Source organism: Mytilus edulis, chromosome 5 (genome assembly GCF_963676685.1).
Source record: "Mytilus edulis chromosome 5, xbMytEdul2.2, whole genome shotgun sequence".
NCBI lineage: Eukaryota > Metazoa > Mollusca > Bivalvia > Mytilida > Mytilidae > Mytilus > Mytilus edulis.
In genome coordinates, this window is record NC_092348.1 from 38,415,256 (window position 1) to 38,441,837 (window position 26,582).

Here is a 26,582-nt window from a genome sequence, read left to right on the forward strand (position 1 = left end):
AGTGTACTCTTTCTCTCTAGTTCCTTTAGGATTAGGAACTTTCCGAGTTGATTTTCCCCTGAGTTCAGTATTTTTGTGAGTTTACTTTTAACTAATAGTACTTTGCTGCAAAGAACTTTCTAAATACACGGAAAACCTCTTGGAACATATCGATAACGATCGGATCATAAACTGCCAACAAGCATACAGAAATTACGAACGGTACAGAAGTCGTTGAGATGGGGTTTCAAATATTATTCATTATGGCTAATTGCAAACGCTTAATACGGCATGATTTCGAAAAAAATATTTCAATGAACGTGTTAAAGTAAAATCTTCATTATATAAGAATGTAAAAAATCTCAACTAAAACATGATTTTACTCATAATGTTTAGTATATTAGGCGTATCAATAACATTTTAACTATCGAATCGAAATGTAAGTATAACACAAATGTTCAACAATAATTACTATCTGGTTTCTCTTCCGGAATATATTTTCAAAATAATATGTATGGTATATTTACTTCACGTTATTAAAGTTCTGTACGTACCTTGAACTGTTGTAACGACGGATAACATCATGTTTGGTCCACTACCAACTCCGATTTCATTCATGGCAGAACATTTGTACATTCCGATGTCATCAAAATTAACATCATTGATGGTCAATGACGCTTCCTGCGTTGTACCTCCTGTATACCGACTGTCATTAGTCTGAATGGCTACTTGTTCGGTTTTGCCATATGGAGTAAACAGCCAGTAGATGGAACGAACAGGAAGATTAGATTTTATATCACAATACAATGTCACGTTGCTCCCAACTTCAATTGTGTATTGTGTGTCAGTGCTACCTACTTGTGGAATTTCGGATACTTGAAATAGATATATGCAAATATATATTTTTATATTTAATTCTTGTTAATGCACTTGATCAAACAATGATAATTCAGTATGTAATAGTATATTCAATCCACCATTTTCTACATAAGAACATGCCTGTACCAAGTCAGGAATATGACTGTTGTTAATCATTCGTTTAATGTGTTAAGTTACTTTGAGCTTTTGATTTTTCTCATTTGATTAGGAACTTTCTGTTGTGAATTTTCTCCGGAGTTCCGTATTTATGTGATTTCACTTTTTTTCTTTCAAACCAAGGAACAGTAAAATTTATATATGATTAATAAACAACATTCGTCTAATTTAAATAGATTATTGCATTTCTTGTCGTAAATCATTCTTTTAAATGTTCAAGATGTAATATCTATTCTAGTGTACAATATTTGTATTTCCCGGGTATTATTTCAGGATGATTGATTTATCTCTTTTTTGTTTAAGTACTGCTGTTTGTAAAAGATGATTCATACTTTATTCGAAACGTCCTGAACTGTATATTTACTGTTGATAAATGATTAAACCCCTTCCACACCTTTCTTATACGAGGAAAACACATATTCACAACTACTATCCCCCAAATAAAGAAAATGTTTCAATAGTCGAAAGCACTAATGATAATAATTTGAACCCACATTTGTACTCCTTATACTAGTATATTAGCTGATCTCAAATCATCTAAAAAATCATTCATTTATGTGTTTCTATGCATTACTCATGTTGTTTGTTTGGTACATAGATGAATACATTTTTGATGCATGAACTGTTAATTCTTATATAAGATAAATAAAGTGTTAATTCTGGCACCAATCAAAGCAGTAAATATTTTTCAAACTATACGCAATGTTATAAGTAAAGCTACACGTCATATTATTTTTAGAATTGCTGTTTGTAGTAATAGTTCTTTTAAATTTTATTTTACCATAACGTACAAATGTCCATTGTGAATATATGCAGACAAATATGAAGACCGTAGTTTGACATATAATGGTTTACCTTTGCAAATTTTAATTTTGTTGCCAATTTGTCTTGTGTTTACAAAAATTCGTTTTATTAATAAAGGTGTCAACATAAAAATTTGATGAATATGTTCTGCACAGGCGGTCAGCTATATTTTACTGCAACCGGAAGAAAAGTGAAATGAATGGACCGAACATCACTAGTAAATAAATTTTGAAATAATACGGTCATTTTGAACCAAACACTTTTAAAAGGCTGGTCAATAGATTATTAAATTATTCTCGGTCTTTTATTCAGCTAATTTTCAGACCTATCTGCTACAGTTATTCAAAAATTGTTCAAACAATTCGCTTGTGGTCAATTACGTTGACATAAGTCTATGTTCAGACTCTTCAATATATGATATTTGTATTCAACATCAAACTGATAACTATTGAACAGTCATTAATTAACCAATAACAAAATATTTGAACAGCAATAAATTTACTGCAGTGGATAAGTCTTAAAATGGACTTCACTTGATGATTTTAAGATCAAAATGACCGTTTTAGACTATAAGTCATTTTTCAAATGTATCCATAAAAAAAAAAACAGTGAACAAGAAAAGAATTCTCTAGATAGACAAGATAGAAAATGATTGGCTCAAACGTCATACCAAAATTAAAATTCAAAAACTTACTGCATATATTTGTTCCATCAATGAGTGAAAAGCCAACAGGACATATTGACTCTTTGCTAACTACAATTCCGTCTGTTTTTGTGATGGTAGATTCTTCATTGTCACATTGTAAGCTACTACCGTAGACGAAGAAGTCACTTTTCTTAATATTGTTATCTATCAACAGTCCACATGCATCAGTTGTTGTCTTTGGTGTTGACGAGTCGCCGACAACAATGAAATATGTTGTTGTGATCTAGAACATAAAAATATTATGGCATTTGGTAAACTATATAACATAAGAGTTTGGCCGTTATGATTTAAGTATAAGTACTGTGTAAAATAAAGATCAAATCAAAGATAGCATAAGTTTTGTGACGAGAAATTATGAGGTGGCTAAATATACATGTTGTCAATTTAGACGTCTCAATTTAATTTTAATTTACTAAGTTAGTACAAATTACCGATTGAGGATAACATCTAAATCACGAAGGTAACATTTATTCTGTCATATCTATATAGTTCATAACACTTAATTGGTTTAGCTAACGTCTAGAATAAAACGTATTGCAGGATAAGAATATATTTAGGCATGTACCAATGTGATAGTATACACAGCTACTTTAGTAAAAGTAATTTTGATGTACAGTTCTAAAGATGCATATCAAATGTACATCTGTAAAGCTGTATCTAAACTGTACACCTGTAAAGCTGTATATCAACTGTACATCTCTAAAACTGTATATAAACTGTAGAGCTGTAAAGCTGTATATAAACTACATCTATAAAGCTGTATATGAACTGTGCATCTGTAAAGCTGTATATAAACTGTACATATGTAGAACTGTATATTAACTGTGGATATATATCGTATCACACAAGATGCAGTGGTAGAATTTATATGTTTATCTTATATAGTATTAAAAATATGCAGTTAATGTACATTTTTACAGAGTTGCAGTTTATATACAGCTTTACAATTGTACAGTTTATATACAGTTTTACAGAAGTACAGTTTATGTCGTAATTACAATCCCCTTCCCTTTCATGAATGTGACCTACCGAATTAAACTATTTACCGGATTTGTTATCACATTAGCAACTCGACGGGTGCCACATGTGGAGCAGGATCTGCTTACCCTTCCGGAGCACCTGAATCACCCCTAGTTTTTGGTGGGGTTCGTGTTGTTTATTCTTTAGTTTTCTATGTTGTGTCATGTGTACTATTTTTTGTCTGTTTGTCTTTTCATTTTAAGCCATGGCGTTGTCACTTTATTTTCGATTTATGAGTTTGACTGTGCCTTTGGTATCTTTCGTCCCTCTTTTATATACAGCTTAACAGATGTACAGTTTATATGCATCTTTACAGATCTACAGTTTATATACAGCTTTACAGCTGTACAGTTAATTTACAGCAATACATATGCACATTTGATACGCATCTTTAGAACTGTACATCAAGATTACTTGTACTAAAGTAGCTGTGTCAGAGTTTTTGGACCACAAACAGAACAAGACAATACAATGAATATTTTGAACTGTTCAATAACAATAACTAAACAGTACTTTACTGCATCCGAAGAGCATCCAATCATCTGTCTTAACAAATGGTATCCCCTTATCTCTATCGATATATAAACCTTACATCAAAACTAGACGTCGTTGAATTGGTGCTGTTAATTGCTATTGGTCCAACTGTTACAAACTCGTTATTACAATATACTGAAATCTGCTGAATGATTGTATCATAGTTATTAATAATGGCTTGATTGTGTGCCGTCTTGCAGAATAATGCAATACCAGTTGATCTGTATTTAATGTTTACTACAAGAGTGTAAGTAGATGGAGCTGTTTCTACAAAATCACAATAAATTATGTTAGAACATAGACATATACTTTTTCTTATTTAAAAGACATGTAGAAAGTTTCTTTTCCATAATTACAACGTTACAAAATATTATGGTAAATTCTTGATAAGGTATCATTTTAAGTACAATAAATAAATTACGTGTACCATACATGTCCTATTATTTATCTCGATGAAATTCAATATTACCCTTTTAAAACTAACAAAATAGATAAAATAAGCAAAAATAGTCCAACTGTTATCGTCATTTAAATAACTTTTTTCACAGAACAGTCTCTTGTGACATTGTTCACAACGTACCTAGACATGTTGGCATAGGCAGAGGTGGTACCCATTGGTTTCGTCCTGTGCATTTATATATTTTGCTGTCACTACCATCTCTGAACATAAAGCCACTGTTACACTTGATTTCACAAGTACCGGTATTATTGGTAAACGTGCAATCTATAACAGAATGGCTTACATCTGGAACATACTTCGTACATTCTGAAACGAGACAAAATAGATCATTGATTACATTCAAGATATTTTCAAGTTTATTTGAAGATAAAGTATTTGAGTCTGTCAGTGTCCACCATCAACTAATATACAACAGTATGATTTATTTCGTGTGTTAAGCGGCAATAAACCGAATTCAATGTCACTTCTGTCTATAAACTTTTATCGAAATATGATTGTATATGAGGATAAAGTATATTTAGCGACACGACGCTTCTATTTCCACTGCATAACTATGCATTATATACATTTGTATCAACGACAATACTGAATGAATATATAATTAAAAATCTACTCTACACTTAGAGATTGTCAGCCCGACCGCCCCCCGTTAATCCCCAAATCAATAACCGACATTTTTGTCACAAAAATCCGGTTAAAAAGCATTTCTTTGTCAACTTGAATACGTATCATACCATTTGCTATATTCTTACTTACTTTCATCAACATTTAATTGTATTGGTACACCGCGAGTTGTCCCAGCTAGGTTTGTTGCAGTACATGTATACAAGCCTGCATCATTCAATGCTGCGCTTACAATTGCTAAAGACGATTCTAATGCAGTTTGGTATCTTATCATGTTCTGAATATTATTATTAGCTGTAAGGTTTAAATGCCAAGATACGGATTGGACATCCGGGATACCAGAAGTATTACATTGCAAGGTAACATTGTCGTCTTCTACTACGTCATATAATGTTGAACTCACAGATACAGCAGGCGGATCTGTAAAATAGACCAAATTAAAACAATATTCTAGTATCATTTCAAACATTACCTACAAACTCTAAGGCACCTCCATTAATTACCAAGTAGAGTCAGATTCTAACAAAGATAAACGTATACAGAAAATGCCTGTACCCAGTCAGGAATACGACAGTAGTTATCCATTCGTTTAATGTGTTTGAGCTTTCGATTTTACTTGTTAAGTTTTTGTCAATTCTACAAGTTAACAAAATGACTACTGTATATAAATTACACAAAATGTAAAATTCTGAATTAAGCAAATATGTAATTTATCAAGTGGCTTACCTCCAATAACATGTAGGATCGTCAAATTGCTTTTACCTTCCCCAACAAAGTTATCAACAACACAGATGTATTCTCCGTCATCTTCAAATTTTACAAAGCTTATTGTTAAAGATGGGTTGGCTAAACTACTACCACTGTACCTAACACCTTCTATTGTTATTGGTGTAAATTCTCCAGTAACTATACGTTGCCAAGAAACCTTCGTTGGTGGTGGATGTGAGCTTATCTCGCAGGCAATTGTTACATTTTCTCCAAGAATAACGTCGTATGAACTCTCTAGTATAGTTATCATCGGTATGTCTGAACAGAATAAATTGAAATAATGATATAAACAATAAACAAATAATGAAACAATATTCTGAAGACATAACTTACTGTTTCTACAAAAAGAAAATGCCTGTACCAAGTCAGGAATATGACATTTGTTACCTATTCCTTTGATGTGCATGTTTGAGCTTTTGATTTTGCCATTTCATTAGGGACTTTCTGTTTTGAATTTTCCTCGGAGTTAAGATTTTACTTTATTTTACTTTTTACCACCAACACATATTTTGATATATAATTTTGCTACTGCGTGTTACTTGAAATATAGTATGTCTCTGTTAATTAACAGTAAATACTCATGTTCCTTAAGTATTTAGAAATACCTATTATATAGAAGCTAAGCTTTTAATCTAATGATCATATCATTATACAAATATACCAATCAGTTGTGGATAATTACTTTCAATTTACCTTTTTCTTCCTTTTATAGACGTTTTAACCGAGTCCGTTCCGTTGAGCGTGATAATGTTACACCTCTGTCCCATGTTAGGAGAGGGTTTGGTGCTCGCAAACATATCTACCCCGCCACATTCTGCATGTGCCAGTACCCAGCGAGGAGCCTGTTGTTCAGTGGTTGTCGTTGGTTCCAGTCTGTTATATTTGTTTTTATCATATTTTATTATAATTTAGGCCGTTAGTTTTCTCAATAAGTTGTTTCATGTCGCCCAACTACACTTTTTTATATTCTTTTATAGCCAAATATGTGGTATTGGGTTTACTTATTGTTGAATACCGTACGTTTGACTATTATTGCGAATGTTTACATCCACTTCATTTAAACTTTGGTGGATAGTTGTCTCATTGGCAATCATACCACATGTTTTTATTTTCATATTATCAGTAACTTTGAAAAACTTTCAAGAAGGAATTGAAATGTGCAACATACAACTTACCTCCGGTAATATTAACATAAATATGATCACTAGTTCCAATACCAACTAAATTTTCTGCAGTACAAGTGAACCAGCCTGCGTCGTCATTTTCTAAATGCAAAATGGTCAGTGATGGATCATCAACAGTTCCACCACTATATTTCACTTGATCAATTCCAATATCTGTTGTTTCATTGGTTGAACCTTTTTGCCACACAACACTTGTAACATTTGGTGTCGCACTTATATTACATGCAATTGTGATATTACTTGTGACTATTACGTCGTATGAAGACTTTAGCACATGGATGGTTGGAATATCTGAAGAAAAAAAACCAAGCAGCCATTCTTTAAATTACTGAATGGTGTTTTGAAGAAATTTGATGTGTTTAATGTTTAGGCAGGGTAAGTTTTAAATAGTGTGTCAATATTCATACTACCTTAAATATATATTATTTTCATCACATCTTTTCAGTGCAGTAATATTTAAAAAGAAATGTTAAAAACGACTGGGACTTCATATCAACCAAATCTCAATTCAACTCAAAACTATACCATAGAAAAAAAAATAGATAGAGAAAAAAATATCAATTCAGTAGAGACAAGGAATTATGGTATCATCAATTGATAAAGAAACCTTTGTTAAATATACCTCCTATGACTATCAAACTTGTAAAGTTGCTGTAGCCAGTTCCGACTTGATTCGTTGCACTACACCGATATAACCCTTGATGTGTAAAGTTAACACGTGTCAAAAATAAAGACGGCTGCAATACGGTTCCACCCTTTACACTTATTTCATCAGTATCAACATCGGCCAGGGATCCAGTCGTATTATGTTGCCAAAGGACTGATATATAGATTGGGTGAGATGAGATGAAACACTCCATAGTAACATTGCTACCATAAATCACAGTATATTCGTATGATCCTATTCTGACATGTGGCTCATCTGAAATGTAAACAGTAATGAATTATTTGACAAAAGGTATGAAAATGGCCTGTAGTGGACAATGCATGGTAACATCTGTATAGTATCCTGTATATAGATCGTCAACAACCAGAGGGCCGATATTTCATGTTATTATTACCTTAAGTATTTAAATATGATATTTCTGGTATTTGTCTTGGCATCCGATGTAAGTTTCGATATGACATCTGTACGTAGGAATATGATAGTTGTTATCCATCTGTCCAATGTGTTTGAGCTTTTGATAGGGACTTTCTGTTTTGAATTTTCTTCGGAGTTCAGTATTTTGATTATTTTACTTTTTTCTATCACAGATTAACAAATCTATGATAAAGTAAACAAAAAACTTTCAATGTTTTTTATCATCATAAGTAATGTTTCTTTTTTCATCGCCACCGTTGAAATGCATTTGCAAAAAAAACCATGTTTATTTAATTGGTTACAACCATATGTTCCATATAATCTCACTGTTAATGTAAGTTGGTTCTGAATGAAATAAAAGTAATAATTCTTGACTTTAATAGAATATAAATTAGTCAAAATATGACTTGTATTAATTGCTGAATTTTATTTGCAGCTCCATATTCACCGTGTAGAACGCCACATGCGGGGTGTCGGCTATGTTTGACACGGGGTGGCAATTTCGAAGCGAAAAAAAACTGTCAAAGTAAGTTCAAGTATCAAAATTTCTTTATTTAGAATTCTTAGTACCATATAATGTACTGCACGGAAGGAACTGAAACACAATCTATTTCCTGCAAGTACAATCAGTCGTTTTCAGTGCTCTGTTTTCTCAAACAACTCTCCCTAGTTTTCCGTGTTGCAGATTTTGAGGCTTCATATGCAAATTTCTGGATAAAAAACTACTTTAGACGACTTCCCTCTGCATCATTTATATAGAATTGAATTCCTTTTATTGAATTTAACCAAATACCAGCTTAATGCTTAAAATTAATGGTTTTTAAAACTAGTTTTTCATCAAAATATAAAGTGTCGCTCGGGGTGTCAGATTTTGCATCTCAAGGGGTAGAGGCAGGCTTCCAATAAAAAACGAATAGATTTGCATATGAATCATGTAAATCAGTCTTTATCTGATACATTTTTTTAATTCAAACACATCTTCTATATTATGAAAACATATTAAAAACTAAAAGTACTTCATTTTGCCTGGGTTTTTTTAGTCATATAAGACATGTACTTTTGATTTCATAAAGAGTAAAAATATTTGTTTACTGCTGGAAAATGATTTTTTTTCCCTTTGCAGTTACTATCATGGTCAGAAAAAAATAACGACTGCATGTGGCTCAATGCACCGAAACATGGTGGAAAATCACAGAGCAGACCTCCATATAAAATTTAGCCGAAGCCACCAACACTTTCCAACAGTCAAACTCCATCAAAGTTCATCATCAGGCTCTTCTCGAAAGCGCACGTGCACACCGCAAAAAGCTTTCACTCCAAAACGAATTCGGTTCCTCTCTTCATTAAAACACTCACCGGCATCTTTATCATCCAATGGCAATACAATTCAAGGAGACATGAAAAGGATGACACTACTTTTCTTAACTATTTCAAAACAGCGATTCAAAATCTTGAAAAATATCAATTTAGCTGCTGATTTCCTAACTTTTGTCCAAATGGTAAATGTAATAGGTGGACCAAAAAGTATTGAACACATAACAGAAAGCTTAGGTGAGCGGAGAATGGCCGACCCCCAAGAGGAAGAAATAAGTTTTGCAGTTCCAAGTCAAAAGATACTATCAGACTTCATCGCCATGGACCTTGGTACTTAGTATCCTAACGGCTGACCTCTGTTTAATATATCTTGGTTCTAACATTGAAACATTTCATCATGTTCCATGAGGCTGTCTACTGTGCTTTCATTAACATAATGTGATTGTGTTCCAAATATGTCACTGGCACTAGCAAAACCGAGTTGACACAAGAAAGGCAATTTCCACCAAGTTCCGTTAGCTGAAACAATGAAACACTGATCAAAAACACAAATCTCGATTGATGCCAATTGTCACCCGCCATTCCTTCACATTTTAAAGATCATTTTTTTTGGCGGATGGTGAGCTCTTTGTGGTCTTTTAATCGTAGACCTAAATCTTTAAGTGCTGCGTGTGCTCTTTCACAAAGAAAAGTTCCAAAAACTTGTCTATACCCAATAATTGTTTGCTTTGTATTTATTTGGTCTTCTAATATTGTTTTTCTTTCCTTGAATATATTCCATCTTCAAAACCGTCAGCACATAACATAAACTCATAATTTTGTTGGTTACGTAACATATTCAATACAGGATAAAGAATGCTGGAGAACGTTAGAACCAAGATATCTAAAGCACTTTGGGATATCAAAGTCCTTGGCGATGAGGTCACACTTTGGGATATGAATGTCTATGGCGATGAGGTCTAGGTCTGATAGTATCTTTTGGCTTGGAACTGCAAAATTAATTCCTGCATCTTGGGGACCGCCCATTCCGCGCTAACACAAGTTTCCGGTAATGTATCCAATACTTTTTGGTCCACCCATAAAATATAAAAATTTACCGTAAAAAAGTCTGTAGCCAGTTTTCCAAAACCTCTTAGTTGTTTCCCGATACCATAGTTCCGATGTTATTCTTTTTGACATACATCTGACCGTCCTAAAGAAAAGTCGAAGAGAAATATTCTCGAAAGGATATTTATTTGCTTTCACCATTCGGATAAAAGATAGAAAATCAACAGCCATATAAAGTTTTTTAAGATTTTGAATCGCTTTTTAAAATTGTTGAGAGTAGAGTGTCATCGGCTTCAGGTCTCCTTGAAGCAGTATTGTCATTTGATGATAAAGATGCCGGTGAGTGTTTCATTTGAGAGAGTAATCGATTTAGTTTCGGAGTGAGTGGTTTTGCAGCATGCACAAGCGCTTTTGAGAGGAACCTGATGAAGACCTTTGATGCCAATGATAGAGTTTGACTGTTGTTGGCTTCGGCAAAATCTTATATGGAGGTCTGCTCTATGATTTTCACCCATGTTTCGGTGCTTTGAGCCACAACTGTGACATTTCATCTGATCATGATAGTGACTGGAAAGGAAAAGGGATAATTGTTTAGCTTCAAAACAAAATATTTTGAGTCATTTTCTACTATTTATGAAATCAAAAGCACAGGTCTTATATGACTAAAAAACAGGAACAAGAGTGCACACGCTGAAATGTCTCGCCTTCTTTACTAATCATTATTATTATGTTGATAGACCTAAATATAAAGCTTTATTTCAACTGTCACATAAACTCAACATCAACCAAGAAAACGAAACATTGATCAATGAACCATGAAAATGAGGTCAAGGTCAGATGAACCATGCCAGGCAGACATGTACAGCTAACAATTCTTCAATACAACAAATATAGTTGACTTATTGCTTATAAATTAAGAAAAACAGACCAAAACACAAACACTTAACACTTAGCAATGGACCGTGAAAATGAGGTCAAGGTCAAATAAAACCTGCGTAACAGACTTATAGATCATAAAATATTTCCATACACCTAATATAGTTGACCAAATGCATAAAGTATTAGAAAAATAGACCAAAACTCAAAAACTTAACTTTGACCACTGAACCATGAAAATGAGGTCAAGGTCAGATGACACCTGTCAGCTAGACATGTACACCTTACAATCATTCCATACACCAAATATAGTAGACCTATTGCATATAGTATAAGAAAAACAGACCAAACACAAAAACTTAACTATAACCACTGAATCATGAAAATGAGGTCAAGGTCAGATGACACCTGCCAGTTGGACATGTACACCTTACAGTCCTTCCATACACCGAATATACAAGACCTATTGCTTATAGTATCTGAGATATGGACTTGACCACCAAAACTTAACCTTGTTCACTGATCCATGAAATGAGGTTAGGTCAAGTGAAAACTGTCTGACGGGCATGAGGACCTTGCAAGGTACGCACATACCAAATATAGTTGTCCAACTACTTATAATAAGAGAGAATTTAACATTACAAAAAATCTTAACTTTTTTTTCAAGTAGTCACTGAACCATGAAAATGAGGTCAAGGACATTGGACATGTGACTGACGAAAAGTTCGTAACATGAGGCATCTATATACAAAGTATGAAGCGTCCAGGTCTTCTACCTTCTAAAATATAAAGCTTTTAAAAAGTTAGCTAACGCCGTCGCCGTAGCCGCCGCCGCCGCCGCCGCCAGATCACTATCCCTATGCCGAGCTTTCTGCAACAAAAGTTGCAGGCTCGACAAAAATGAAGTATTTTCAGTTTTTTATTTGTTATCATAATATAGCAGATGTGTTTGAATTAAAAAGTATAAGATAAAGACCGATTTACATGATTTATCTGCAAATCTATTCGTTTTTTATTGGAAGCCCCTACCCCTTGAGATGCAAAATCTGACACCCCGAGCGACACTTTATATTTTGATGAATAACTAGTTTTAAAACCAATTATTTCAAGTATGAAGCTGTGTTTGGTTAAATTCAATAAAAGGAATTCAATTCTATATAAATGATGCAGAGGGAAGTCGTCTAAAGTAGTTTTTATCCAGAAATTTGCATATAAAGCCTCAAAATCTGCAACACGGAAAACTAGGGAGAGGTGTTTGAGAAAACAGAGCACTGAAAACGACTGATTGTGCTTGCAGGAAATAGATTGCGTTTCAGTTCCTTCCGTGCAGTACATTATATGGTACTAAGAATTCTAAATAAAGAAATTTTGATACTTGAACTTACTTTGACAGTTTTTTTTCGCTTCGAAATTGCCACCCCGTGTCAAACATAGCCGACACCCCGCATGTGGCGTTCTACACGGTGATATTGTGCAAATCAATAACATATAGTTATAGAGATGTTAACTTTCGCGATCCTATCGATCTGTTTAAGTTCATCACAATATACTATTACCTCCTGAAATATTGAGGTATACAGGTTCGCTGTAGTTACTACCCGCCAAGTTTGTACTAAAACATGTATACCAGCCTTCATCCGTGTCCTCAACATTATAAATTGTGAGCGATGGTGATGTTAGGATTCCCCCGTCATACTTTACGCCATTAGACTGAATATACGCCATTCCCGAAGTTTCATTGCGCAGCCAAGAAACATAATGCGGCGCAGGTACTCCACTAACGTTACAGTTCATTGTTAGATTAGTTCCAAGTATAATTGAATACAAGTGTGGTGAAGCATTAACAGTCGGTGGATCTGTAAAGAACAAGCCGATATTAAAGATAATAGACTTAAAGTTACAATGTAACATAAAAAAACCCATTTAAAAACAAACAATTCAAGATCAGCATGTCAATAAAGCAAAGTTACAGAAAAGAAAAATATCAACCTGAAAATATAGATATAACATTAACATGTACCATTGCTGGCCAAATGTTTTCCTAAAAATCGAAAAAAGAGAAGGATTACTTTTGAAACCTTTTTATGAAGATTAACCTGCGATTCCGATGCACGAAATGTGTAAGGAATTAGTTTTATTTTCAGTCTTAACTATAAAAAGTCGAGTTATCGGTCCAACTTGATGTTCCACTTTTTCAACCCTTTAGAACCACTTTAATTTTAAAATTACCAAATGAATTTACCTCATGTTAATATCTTTTCGCTGTTTTATTTCCGAACCCGAACCCTCAGTTTTATGTTGTGTCAACTTTTGTATTACTATTATGTAACGGACTACAAAGAGTGAATTCATAATTTTTAGATTGGAAATGGAAATGGGGAATGTGTCAAAGTCAAAACAAACCGACCAAAACGCCAGACAACAGCCGAAAGACACCAATGGGCCTTCAACACAGCGAGAAAATCCCGCACCAATCTGTTAGATTCTGGTCTATTGTGTGATACTTATATGATCATACCTCCAACAACTTGTACGGTAACAGGAGAGCTGGATCCTGTACCAAGATAATTAACAACAGCGCATATGTATTCTCCAGTTTCGCCAAAACTTATATTGAAGATCGATAGTGATGGTTCTAGTGTTGTACTCCCAGAATATTTATCCTTGTCTAAGTTGATATCAGTGAAACTTCCTGAATCATTGTATTTCCATTGTACACTTGTCGCTGGTGGATCGGAACTGTAGTTACATTTGATGGTAACATTATTACCTAGTACTGGTGTATATGATTCCTTGGTGATCTGTACAGTTGGTTTATCTAAACAATAAAGTCTATACAATCATAACAATTCACGTAAACGAAAACCCAAACCGTATAGTCGGCTATAAAAGGTGCCCGAAATGAAAAATGTGAAAAACAAGTCAAGCAATTGCAAGAACGTACGTATAAGAATGTATGTATATAATACATATATAGCTAACATTCACAAATTCACATCTTGGTAGGTTGTATATGATTAAACAAAGATAAATTCATATGTAACAATGCATTATACTCATATGTTAAGGCATCTTAACCTTTTAATTAAAAAAAAATACAGTCATTTTTTATTCATTGATTTTTGATTTTTTCTGCATTTTTCTGAAGACGGCAATGCAATGCCTATCGAGTTCTCCCGCCGCGTGAAACAACAATCAATAAAGCTACCATTCGATCAATCAATCGTCTGGTGTATATATGAGGGGGTTATGTATACATTTAAAAAAAAAATCATTTTAAAAGTCCATATTAAACTTCCCAAAATACTAAAACTTATCTATTTGATGTTAAATTGGTAGCAAATATAAATTATTTGATTGTATTTGATCAAACATAATCAGTGGATGCTAACTACAGAGAGTTTAGAACTTATAATTGATTCAAAAATATTTGTATTCTAATGATCCCAATTTCAATGCAAACTTTATCGTCTACAAGTTTATATTGCATAATGCTAATTCAATCTTACCTCCCAATACATGCAGTGATGTAGGCGAACTCCTTCCAGTACCTGCAGCGTTAGTAGCCGTACAAGTGTATACTCCATCATCGGCCAAATCAGCAAACAGAATAGTCAATGAAGGTGATGATGTAGAACTTCCCTGGAATTCTTGATCATCGGGTGAAATAAGTTCAATCATTCCGGAAATATTTCGTGTCCATTCAACCACATGTACAAATGGGAAAGCAGAAACAGAGCAGTTGATTGTGACATTATTGCCAGCAGTGACATAGTAATTAGGTTCCGGAATTTGGACATCAGGAATATCTGAAAACAATTACAGTGTAATGATATTCATTTTTAGATAGCAGTAACGAAATGGCATACCTACTTTGATATGCAGTAAAACAAATCGTTTGGTGAACACTGTTCTTACTTCGAATAGAGAGGCGAAAAATACCAAAGGGACATTCGAACTCGTCGTTAAAAAAATGACAACAGCATGGCAAAAAAATAATCGAAAAAAAACAAAAAAAACAAACAACAATATACAAAGCACAACATATAGAAAACTAAAGACAGAACAACAAAAACCCTGACAAGAAACCGGAGGTCATATCAGGTGTTCTGGAAGGATAAGATTAATAAGAAGATGCCAAATTATTCCAAACCTAAAATTGAATGGAGAAGGTATTGCATTTTGGTGTTATGGAATTTCTTCGTACGACAGTATGCTCTTTATTCGAAGACTGTGTCAGGGCCGTAACTACCTATGAGGCAGGGGAGGCAGTTCTGCCCTGAATTTTCTACACCAAAATATTTTTTTGAAGTAATAAAATAAAATATTGACAATATGTACACGAAGAACTTTAGTCATATTATAAACAACACAAGTTTACAGTTTTAACAGTGTTATCATGATACGTGATATGTCTGTCATCAGTTTTCGGATTTTTGATCGAAAGTGAACTGTTTTAGTATTTGTTTTTTTGGATTTTTTTTCTTGTGGCCGTCTGTCTGTTGTTCAGTATTGAGGGGGTCAGTATTCGTACGAGAACACATATGAAACGTTGCTTTCGATAATTTTGAATAAAAACTGTTCACATTTATTTGGGGGCTCAATTAAGCAGAGGGAGTTTCTTTTGTATTGGGAATCTTTTAAGATATCGGAAATTCGTTACCTGCTGAATTAGCTGTTGGATCGTTTTTTAAGTCTGCCGATCGTACGAGAACATTATGGTCAATGCCTTAGTAGGTAAACACTCCCATTCGTTGTAGCAGGAACTTTCTATACTAAGTTTATACTAATATAGAAAGTCCCTGGTTGTAGTGTCTGTTCAGCTTTCAACAATATTGAAATTCAAGATCCTCGATAAAAAAAATTATCTTGCGTTCTATAATCTTGCTTTATATGTTTTTTGAACTTACCAGGTTCTACAAAATATCTTTAAATACAGATAATAATTGTTTGCATGAAAATTGCTCCAAGGATCCAGCAAAACTGATCTTTCTTAAAGTAAAGAAATCGAAGGAAAACGGGTAATTTTTAGCCATATCAGTTGAGAAAAAAATCCGCGGTCACAATGTATTTAATGTTAACAATTATAGGTCCAAGTACGGCCTTCAAGACGGAGCCTTGGCTCACCCCGAACAGCAATCTCAGCTTGTTTTTGCATAAAAGTTGCTTCCAGGTTCAAGCAATACTGATGCCGGTTTCTTAAAGTAAGGAAATCGAAAGGAAACAGGTCATTTTTAGCCAATGACTGAGAGAAAAAAATCGGCGGGGGGCTGCGCCCCAACCCCCTCTCTTGGGGGCCTCAATCGGTGGCCCCCAAACCCCTGCCACCCCTGAATTCGCACCCTAGTTGCGGCCCTGTGTGTGGCTTTTTGGTATGTTTTATTTCATTATCACAGTCGAAATAGAGAAGATTGAATCAACGAACCATAATTCACGAATATTAATCATGCTCTTTGTTAGCAAACTAAACATAAAAAACAGAAGGTTTGTTGTTTACCTGTTTTAAGGTAAATATGTCACTTGGAAGAAACATTTAAATGATTGAATTTCTGAAACAGTTTTATATGTTTGCTTGGCATATTAAATTTTTAAAATTTTCATGACCAGAACATAAATAGTTTTAAAAGTTCTTAATCTACTTATTGCATATTATTGAATATTTGTATTGTGTCATTTGTGTTCGCTTACGTTTCTATGAATTATAATAGCACTTTTTGTGATTTTTGATTTTGATAGTATCTCATAGTTTAGAACATGCATAATTGTTACTTGGATGGAGACTTGTCTCATTGGCATTCATACAACATCTTCATATATATCTATTATATATATAAATATTTGGATAACAATATAACGGAATACAATGCAAGCTCATAAGGAAAATGTCCATTCTAAGATAAATAAGTAGATCACCTTCTACTCTTGCTATCACATTTAACTGTGTATCTGGACTTCTACCAGTTCCAACATAGTTGACAGCATGACAAGAATATGTCCCAGCATCAGCATAGGTAACATTCCGAATGGTTAAACTAGGCATTTCTTTCGTAGCACTACTGTATTTATCACTGAACGATGCAGCTGTCAAATTTTTGTTGTCTTGTTGCCAATATAGACCGGTAACTTTTGTTCCGAACAGCAGTTCACAATATAAAGTAACATCCTGGCTGATATTTGCAGTATATGTAAAGGATTCCACCCCAAGTACAGGTGTGTCAATAACTGAAATGAATTGTATGATAGTTAGTATTCTAATTAACATACATGTACATATGTACGTACGCGCCTAGCTACCATCCATCGTATATAGAATTATTTATAATTTTAAATTTATATGATTTTAGCCTGTCAAAATACATGTAAAAATGAGTAAGGGAATAGAAGGAGACGAATAACTGAGTAATTAAATCTAAAATAACAAACTTTTATGTATTACAAATTTCCATTTCTATTATTATACCTGTTTAATAGTAATTAATTAATTGATACATTGCTATCTAATTTACATACACAGAAAATATAAATAAATTAAAATCGACCGCCATAAAATGACCAGTTTCTATTGATGTAGATGAGATTAAAAAAAAACCAAAAAAACAACAAAAATGTGTATTTTCTATCAGGATAAAAAGAAAGGATTTAAGATGGAGTCGACAAGATTCTCAACATCAATATTTTCGAACTCATTCAAGTATATAAATACATGAGTTACCTCCCGTTCCACACATCGTGTATTGTTCCTACTACAAGCATGTATCAACAAAATGAATAGAATATCAATATTTTTCAACGAACAAAAACATCCAAATGTCAGCTGTCCCTAGTTAAAAAATACACAATAAGCTTAATGATTTGTGAGCGGATCAGTTGACATACCATTGTGCAACCATTACTAATTTATCCGGCAAAAACACAAAATCCTAAATTGTTTTACATCTATTCGTGAAAACAAGTCTGACATTGTCCTCTTACACAAGCTGTTCCAGTGAACCCAATAGACAAATGAACAGACCATCAGATTACATCATACCCAAACCGTACTTACTCTACATTTATTTCAGCGTACTATTTGTTATATTTGTTTATTTCTACAATTTAAAAAAAGACAATCATATTAATTTAAAAAAATGATCATCTGGTTTTGTTGCAAATTCATGCACTTTCAAAAATTTGAAGGCTCAAATTCTATTGGCTGATGGAATAATTACAAGTCTTAGACCAGAAAACAGACTGGACTATTGTCGGATCCTTGTTGGCAAAGCCTTTGAACAGGATATGAATTTAATCAAATTGATTTATTCACTAGACATACCACAGTAATCGTCTCCATTGCTGTCCACTACAAGTACATGTAGTTCTGGACAGCTGCTGATATCGGAGTTCACACTGGCTGAAGTCTTGTTTATACTGGATGTACCAGTGCTGCACACCAGAGTGTCACTATAAACCAACAGATTCCGAGAATTAATGTTCAACTGTAAAAGCAGGGAACATGCATCTTTGTTTGATTCTGTTGTAAATGTATCTCCTATCTCTATGTAAAATACAGTTGTTATCTGAAAAGAAAATTATATTAAAATTTACTAAATTAAATGCTGTTGCTGATTATGATGATGCTGATGATGATAATAATTTTGTGAATTCCTATGCAAACAAAACGGTCACACACATTTAGAAATTTAGTGGACAATTTCTTTTTTTCATATGATAAAATACAGAAAAGAGGGAAACCGTGGTAATGCATATATAATAAGTTCTTTTGGTGTACATGTTTACAAATACTTAAGAATTTCATAGATAACGCACAATAAATTATGTTAGTCGGTAAATAAAACATTTACTAAACTACACAGCTACTTTTGCATACTCATTTTTATTAGGTACTATTTCTGTACTAAAAATATGTAGTACTGGAAATTTACTTTTAATATTTAGTACTTTTTCTTTACTTTAAAATTATTGTTATATTTAAGTACTTGTATTTTACAGTACTTGATTTGTACTAAATATTTTGGTACAGAAATAATTCAATATTCCATGTTTGAAAATCATAATTTTAAGAGATTTCAAATAGAAAAACTTTCAAAATGCTGAAAATGTAACCAAAAATCTGTAGTACCTAAATTTCAAGTACAAATTAAGTACTGTAAAATACAGGTACCTAAATATTACAATAATTTTAAAGTAACAAAATAGTACTGAATATTAAAAGTAAATTTCCAGTACTACATATTTTTAGTACAGAAATAGTACCTATGCAAAAGCAGCAGTGTAGTATACGTTTTTTTTAGGCTAGCTGAAGCCCCCGCCCGCATGTGGAACTTTCTCGCTGCCATTGTTCCGAGCTCTTTTCCTCTTCAATTTCTGTCGGGTTAATTGTTGTCTCTTTGCCACATTTCTCATTACCATATGCATTCTCTATTATATCTCATATACTAGATGTTTTCACTTGTTTTGATTATAATATATCACATTTGGTTTTAATAGTAAAAAAATACTTACAACGAAACTGCTTGTTCGTGACTCGGTCCTGTTGATAGAGATATCCCCTACACTGACTAATACATTGTTGCAATAAAATGAAACTTGTTGCTCTAATATATTACGGTTGTCCTCCAAGGCTTTCCGATGAGCATCCAGGCAGTACAAGGCTATTTCAGTAGTTTTGTACTCTACATCAAACCTCATCCAGAATGTGGCAGGTGTTCGATCTATTAAAAATCAATACATACTCTTAATCGCAAAAAGAAATTTCCATGTCAATTTTCAGCAGTTGAAGACTAGTATCAACTTTACAGTAAACAAGTTTTCAAGTTTCAGTTAGGTGTCTAGTTTTAATGGTGGCAGTATCAACATCATCGCTCAATTCGATTTTTTTTTCGTTTTACTTCAGAACTCGTATTCGAAACTTGTTGGTCCTTTATCGACCTTCAGATGTGTCTAACTCCGGAATTAACGATCCCTCTCCCCAAACGTTCAAAACATTGATAACCGTATAAATGGTAGTGGATATCATCGAATCAATATAGTTTATTGAAATAAATAAATGAAATACATCAAAATAATAATAACTGGTAACTTCACTACGGAGTCTAAGTGCTACTGTGTGTACAAAGAATCTTGTCAACCATAGAATACCATCGTCCAAAGTCAGAAGTACATAGAATATCATCGTCCAAAGTCAGAAGTACATAGAATATCATCGTCCCAAGTCAGAAGCCTGTTATTCAGCAGTTGTCATATGTTTCTGTGCATCTTATTTTATTTATTCGTTCATTATTTTGTACATCAATTAGGACGCTTGAATTGTTTTGCATTTGTCATTTCGGGGCCTTTCAGAGCTGACTATGCTGTATGGGTTTTGCTCATTGTTGAAGGCTGTACGGAGATCTTAGTTGTTACTTTTTGTGTCATTCTGTTGTGAAGAGTTGTTTAATTAGCAATCATATATTTGTAACATATCTTCTTTTTTTATATATCGTAAAAACTATTATAGTCTCAATGCTATGTTTGTACAGTGCGAGAAAGAACTTCGTCCTTCTAATCGATGCACGATAAGTTGAAATGGTACAATAAATAAACATTTTCACTCAGACAATAGGTAATAGTATTACCTAGACAACCGTTTCCTGGAACTGGGGGAGACCAAATATCATCATCAATACATTCGTATGTCTTTGTAGAATTTCCATCGTAGTACAGCTGATTGTGTAAACATGACTCAGTACACGCCCTTGTTTGATTTGTACAAACTGCATTGGTCTTAATTTGGTCTGGAAACGTCTCCACACAACAAAGAACTAAAATATGAAAATGATTACATTAGTAAATGCTCTTTCCATGTAGAGATGCCACTTTTATGGCATATATTACATTGTGTGTAAGTGTATTATATAGTGTACATATGTACATGTATCTTATATTTTAAAAGACGTTTGTATTTTTTTCCGAACATATAAAACAATACGAGATATACCTATGATTTGATTTTCATTTTGTGTGATTCGGCAATGAAATGATTTATACAATACATTTAGATGTGCCGGTATTTTAACGTGCCTGTTCACAAGGTAACAGTTATGTCTTCCAAATACAACGTGTTTAACGGAGCGGCAGCAAGTTCCAATATTAAAGTGTTTCGTTTTATCCGACTGGGGTCAAACACCACCACATTTTGCACTCGTGGTGAGTAAGATACAACGAGATGCCCTTAGTGGTTTCTTTTCAGAAAAAATACCTCATCTACTCTGTGTTATTTAGATTGCATTCACGTAAAGACATTTATTTTGAAATAAAATTGTTTGAAACGATTATTTGTTAATATGTAGATGGATTATATCTATTTGTATTAGACGATTATTTGTTAATATGTAGATGGATTATATCTATTTGTATTAGAATGGTGTCCCCTGGATCTATAAACCTGTAAACTACATCTGTTGTTTCACATTTTTGTACATGTATCGTTTTAAATTGTGTGAACTATCTAGAATTGCATATCTATTGTACATACCTTGATATCCCAATAGCTGTATTGCTACTAATACAAATGAGATCACCATTTCATTTCATATTTTCAAATTTGGTTACTTGGTCATTTGCTGGTAGAACTACTCCATTTAAGAAAACAATTATTTGATGCAGTAATCAATCCAAACCTTGTAGACGCTGTAATAAGCAAAATCAAATTATCTGGATCTGATCTTTAAACGAATTTTGAATATTAAGAATGATATACTTGATTTGTGTTTGCATGATTTCCAGTGGCAAGTATTTCAGTCACATTCATAATAACATTTACACGAACATAAAATACTGTAGGTACATTTGTGCACTGCGATGTTGCTATGTCCAGGTTATCTATTTTCGTAACCCTAGCAAACACTTCTGGTATGAGCAATTTGGGAGTTGGAATAGTCAACAGTGCTTTAAGATATGAAGATTTGCATGCAATCAAGGAGTTAATTCCTGTTAAAAAAGTACGCCTGTCCCTTTAAATGAGGACCTTTAACATTACTGTTGTAGTTTAAAAATATTTTGGTGCTGTATATATGGATATAAAAAAAATAAGATGTGGTATGATTGCCAATGAGACAACTCCCCACTAGAGACCAAAATGACACAGAAATTAACAACTATTGGTCACCGTAAGGCCTTCAACAATGAGCGAATTTCATACCGCATAGTCAGCTATTAAAGGCCCCGAAATGACAATGTAAAACAATTCAAACGAGAAAACTAACGGCCTAATTTATGTGTAGAAAATGAACGCGAAACACACATGTAACACATAAACAAACGACAACCACTGAATTACATGCTCCTGACTTTGGACAGGTACATACATACAGGATGTGGCGGGGTTAATCATGTTAGCAGGATCACAACCCTTCCCCTAACCTGTGACACAGTGGTATAACAGTACAACGTAAGAATGAACTATAAAAATAAGTTGAAAAGGCTTAACTCATCAGATGGATAAAATACAAGTGGACGTAGCTGTTTATATAGTACAACAAAAATGAATAACTTTTGGTAGGGATTTAAGTTTTGAACCCTAAAGAAATCATTATTTGCAAATAATTCAACACAGAAGTACAAAAGTTAAGCTGAATATAAAACTTTATTCATCGAGACTTTCCCCGCGAATTTTGGAAAGTCTGTTTACCATTTAAATTGTGTGGGATACATAAATACGCAGCCACGTCCGGTCCGGACGTCACACCAATGTCATGTGTAGAAAGAATGATTCCCTCCTTAATTGTATGTTGAATACCTCTGTAGCTATAATGTGAACCTTGACTCTAATCACAAACCTCTAATGCCCCCCCCTTTTATGCTCTAGCTGTGTTTCATTTGCGGACCTTGATATAAGTTATCCAATCGGTATTTTATAAGTCTCCAGTCAGTAATTAGGAACACATGATGAATATTCTAATAGCGTTATCAAGACTTCAATGATTTCAATACATACTAAACATGACGTATTGATATCTTATCATTAACATACAAACATGGATATATTTTCTGTTGATACTTATAATATAGCATTGTCGGAATAGGTGCTATTCTCTGACCGCTTATGACGTCTTTGTACTAGTACTTGCTCTGAAGGGGGTATAATGAATGATATCTTAGTTTGAGAAAGCATGTTTTTTTTTATTTGCTATGACTGTGCTTTGAACTGTATTTCAGTAACTTAATGTACTCTGAGATCGGTACTTGCGTCATGTTTATATGTTTTTGTGCTATGCAACTATTTGATAATTCTAGTACTCTCCGACATATAGTTTTGACTTATTTTGTGTTGTTAAAACTCGTGCTACAAACAGATAAACGGATGGATGGTAAGTATGGGGAAAGTGGTCACAAAACCCTTTTAACCCACCATAGTATGTATAAGCGTACAAGTCTTTGGTTAATGTCTATTTTAAATGCTGTAGGATAAATCAGATCGCATTTTTTTTTTCTGTTTCAAACTTACTTAAACGATATAAAGACCGTACGGGGACCTCTATTTGTTTATATGTTGTCCATTTGCCTTTAATATATAGTTTTCACATTGGCAATACTAGCATTATCTGTCCTTATTTTAGACTAACGGTTAGACTGTATCATACACAGGAAAAGAATTTCTGAATAAATCACTGAAGAATATCTGATTTCACGCCTATTTCGGTTGCTGTTTTAAAGTGTTTAGTAGTCTTTTTTCCGAGTTGAAAATAATTGTACGGTTTGCCAATAATTTTAGTAAAACTAGATGTGAGGTATACATACATGTACATTAATGAACCAGCAACCATACAACACTAACTAAATCGAAATATATCTACAGGTCATTATACGGTCTTGAGCATGATACAATAATTGTCTTTTTCGTAAACAACTGAAACAGATTCTAATTAGTACTTGTAGTACTGTAATTTTCCTTAAATGCAACGCTAATGAGACCATAGACACGGGTAATTGAGAAAGTGCATGTTTGGTGATGCTTTTTGTGCCCACCGTCATCGTTCTATGCTGACTTATATTGGATAAATTAACGAATCCTGTCATTAATTTATGGTTTTTATTCTCAGATTTACATTTGACCAATTTTGTAATTAAATAAAAAAAATCATTTAGTTTAATCAAATTTTATTGAAAAGCAAAAACAAAAGCAAAAGGCATTTAACACAAACTATGATTACAACATTTGAGAAGTCCTTTCCTAACAAAATAAAATCACAAAAAATATAAAATTATAACGAAAACATGATATGAAAGTATGTTCTACAAATTTAAAAGGAAACTAAAACAATAATGTGAATTATAAGATAAAAGTAGACTTGAGTGGTGTGAGTTAGTGCAAATTTAAGTGTTCTGAATCTTTTGGTTCCGGTACAGAACAAAAAAAAATATTGGCTGAAATGTAAGATACAGAGAAGTAAATATTTGTGTACTCCACAATACAAAATAACCAAATGGTTTCATTTTCAGATATATAAAAGAGAACAAAGATGAGGTTTAAAGAATAGAAATAGAATGGAGAAAAGTGCAGAATAAATTGCAAAAAAAATAGAATAGAGAATAATGAGAGGATGGAGAGAAGGCTCTGAATCCCACTTTCCTCCCTCTTTTTCCATTTCCTTCTAATCATACTCCTGCTTTCCTCCTCCTTAGACCCAAACAAAAATAATCATTTTTTGTCTCGAGAATATCCAACGGCTATTTTTACACCCCTCGTCCACTGGTTTCCGCCACCGACTCGTGCTTTTCGCCGTCCCATGTTCCCGTAACCCCTCGTGATAGGATGATTAAATAAAACTTATATAGAATAAATGGTGTAAAAAATACGAATAAAGAAAAGAATGTCCCCACATCCAACCCCTTACAAAATTATAAGGTCATTTGTATTTAGTGATTGAAACTGGATGCTGTTTAACAATGAGCTATAAATAGTTATTCATATTTGAAAATATTAAAAACAGTGTTTAAATTGATCAATCATGCAATATGTAATTTGCATATTCTATGTTTATTTGTTAACTAAAAATTCGTGAATAATGAACTAAAACTGAAACCACTTCATGTTTATAGATCGGAAAGTGATATATTTTTTCACAGTTTTGATTTTATCTCTCTATTTTCCCCAGTAAGTTATATTTCCTTTGAGCAGTTGCTTACCATATTGATGAGAGCAAGCTTTTACAAATAGAAACCGATCTATATCTAGTGGTGTTCCGCGAATGCGTGGTAGTGTCATTTCAAGTTGAAAGGGAAATAAAGATGACAAAACACTTAACAAACGGAAAGTTGACAACTTATAGTATCAAGCACTTACGTACCTACTAATCTCTCATCTTCAGCTTATTTCCGGAAATCGATATTTTCTTTCAATAAATTCTACTTCCTTCTTTCGGGTTACAACATGAATTGTATCACAACTAGTAATTATAGAGATCGTTTTACAGATTTTAGACTTTAAATATACTGAACAAAGAAATAAAAGACGACTGTATTTATAAATATGTTCAATGAACACACGCTATTCCAAACTACAATTGTCATTTGTTTCTATATATAGGTAGAAGGGGGTGCAGGTATAAATTAAAATCCATGGATTCTTTTTTAATGATTTGCCAAAATGTATTTTAAATCTTGCTAGTTATTAAAAATAATAAGTAAGGATTTCGGGGCCTTTTTCAACCTACAGATTATGAAAAATTGTCAAAATTTGAATAGATTGTTTATGGAGAAGTTTGAATTTTGAAATAAAATATAAGGAGATAGATATTATAATGAGCTTTCAGAAAATAAAAATAAAATTGGAGTCACGGGACTCGTTTTCTTTTTACAAAATAAAATATGTGTAATTATCACACATTCCTTTATAAAAGATACATTATTCTAGTTCCCTTATATGTCAACGTTAAACGTTAGACGTTGCTACTCTGTATTCGTTAAAAACAGTCATTAAAATATGATAAAACTCATCATTATCATTATTTATGTGAAAAGTCTAACAAATTAATTCCATTCGTACATCAAAATCTGCACATTTCATTAAAAATCTAGGCCGATAGTTTTCTGCTATTTAACAATCCCAGAAGGGGGAAGTGAGTTCAAACCTGATGTACTTTAAGATCGTTTAAAGCAATTTCCCTAAAA

At 33.2% G+C, this 26,582-nt stretch overlaps 1 protein-coding gene across 1 annotated transcript in view; it reads right to left on the reverse strand.

The window, feature by feature from the left end:
* The window catches only part of LOC139523627 (hemicentin-1-like), a 42,557-nt gene extending 16,678 nt beyond the window's left edge, over nucleotides 1–25,879 (reverse strand). Inside the window, exons 1-17 of the mRNA XM_071317792.1 lie at nucleotides 25,760–25,879; nucleotides 21,946–22,100; nucleotides 21,047–21,232; nucleotides 19,935–20,143; nucleotides 18,745–18,988; nucleotides 17,346–17,654; nucleotides 14,942–15,241; nucleotides 13,951–14,250; nucleotides 12,989–13,288; nucleotides 7,737–8,036; nucleotides 7,106–7,405; nucleotides 5,889–6,188; nucleotides 5,295–5,582; nucleotides 4,659–4,844; nucleotides 4,137–4,345; nucleotides 2,513–2,747; nucleotides 534–854 (exon numbers count right to left, since the gene is read on the reverse strand). Coding sequence (XP_071173893.1) covers nucleotides 534–854; nucleotides 2,513–2,747; nucleotides 4,137–4,345; nucleotides 4,659–4,844; nucleotides 5,295–5,582; nucleotides 5,889–6,188; nucleotides 7,106–7,405; nucleotides 7,737–8,036; nucleotides 12,989–13,288; nucleotides 13,951–14,250; nucleotides 14,942–15,241; nucleotides 17,346–17,654; nucleotides 18,745–18,988; nucleotides 19,935–20,143; nucleotides 21,047–21,232; nucleotides 21,946–21,994 — 4,036 coding nt within the window. The 5' untranslated portion in view covers nucleotides 21,995–22,100; nucleotides 25,760–25,879. The remainder of the gene's footprint in view (nucleotides 1–533; nucleotides 855–2,512; nucleotides 2,748–4,136; nucleotides 4,346–4,658; nucleotides 4,845–5,294; nucleotides 5,583–5,888; nucleotides 6,189–7,105; nucleotides 7,406–7,736; nucleotides 8,037–12,988; nucleotides 13,289–13,950; nucleotides 14,251–14,941; nucleotides 15,242–17,345; nucleotides 17,655–18,744; nucleotides 18,989–19,934; nucleotides 20,144–21,046; nucleotides 21,233–21,945; nucleotides 22,101–25,759) is intronic.
* Between the last annotated feature and the right edge of the window lie 703 nt (nucleotides 25,880–26,582).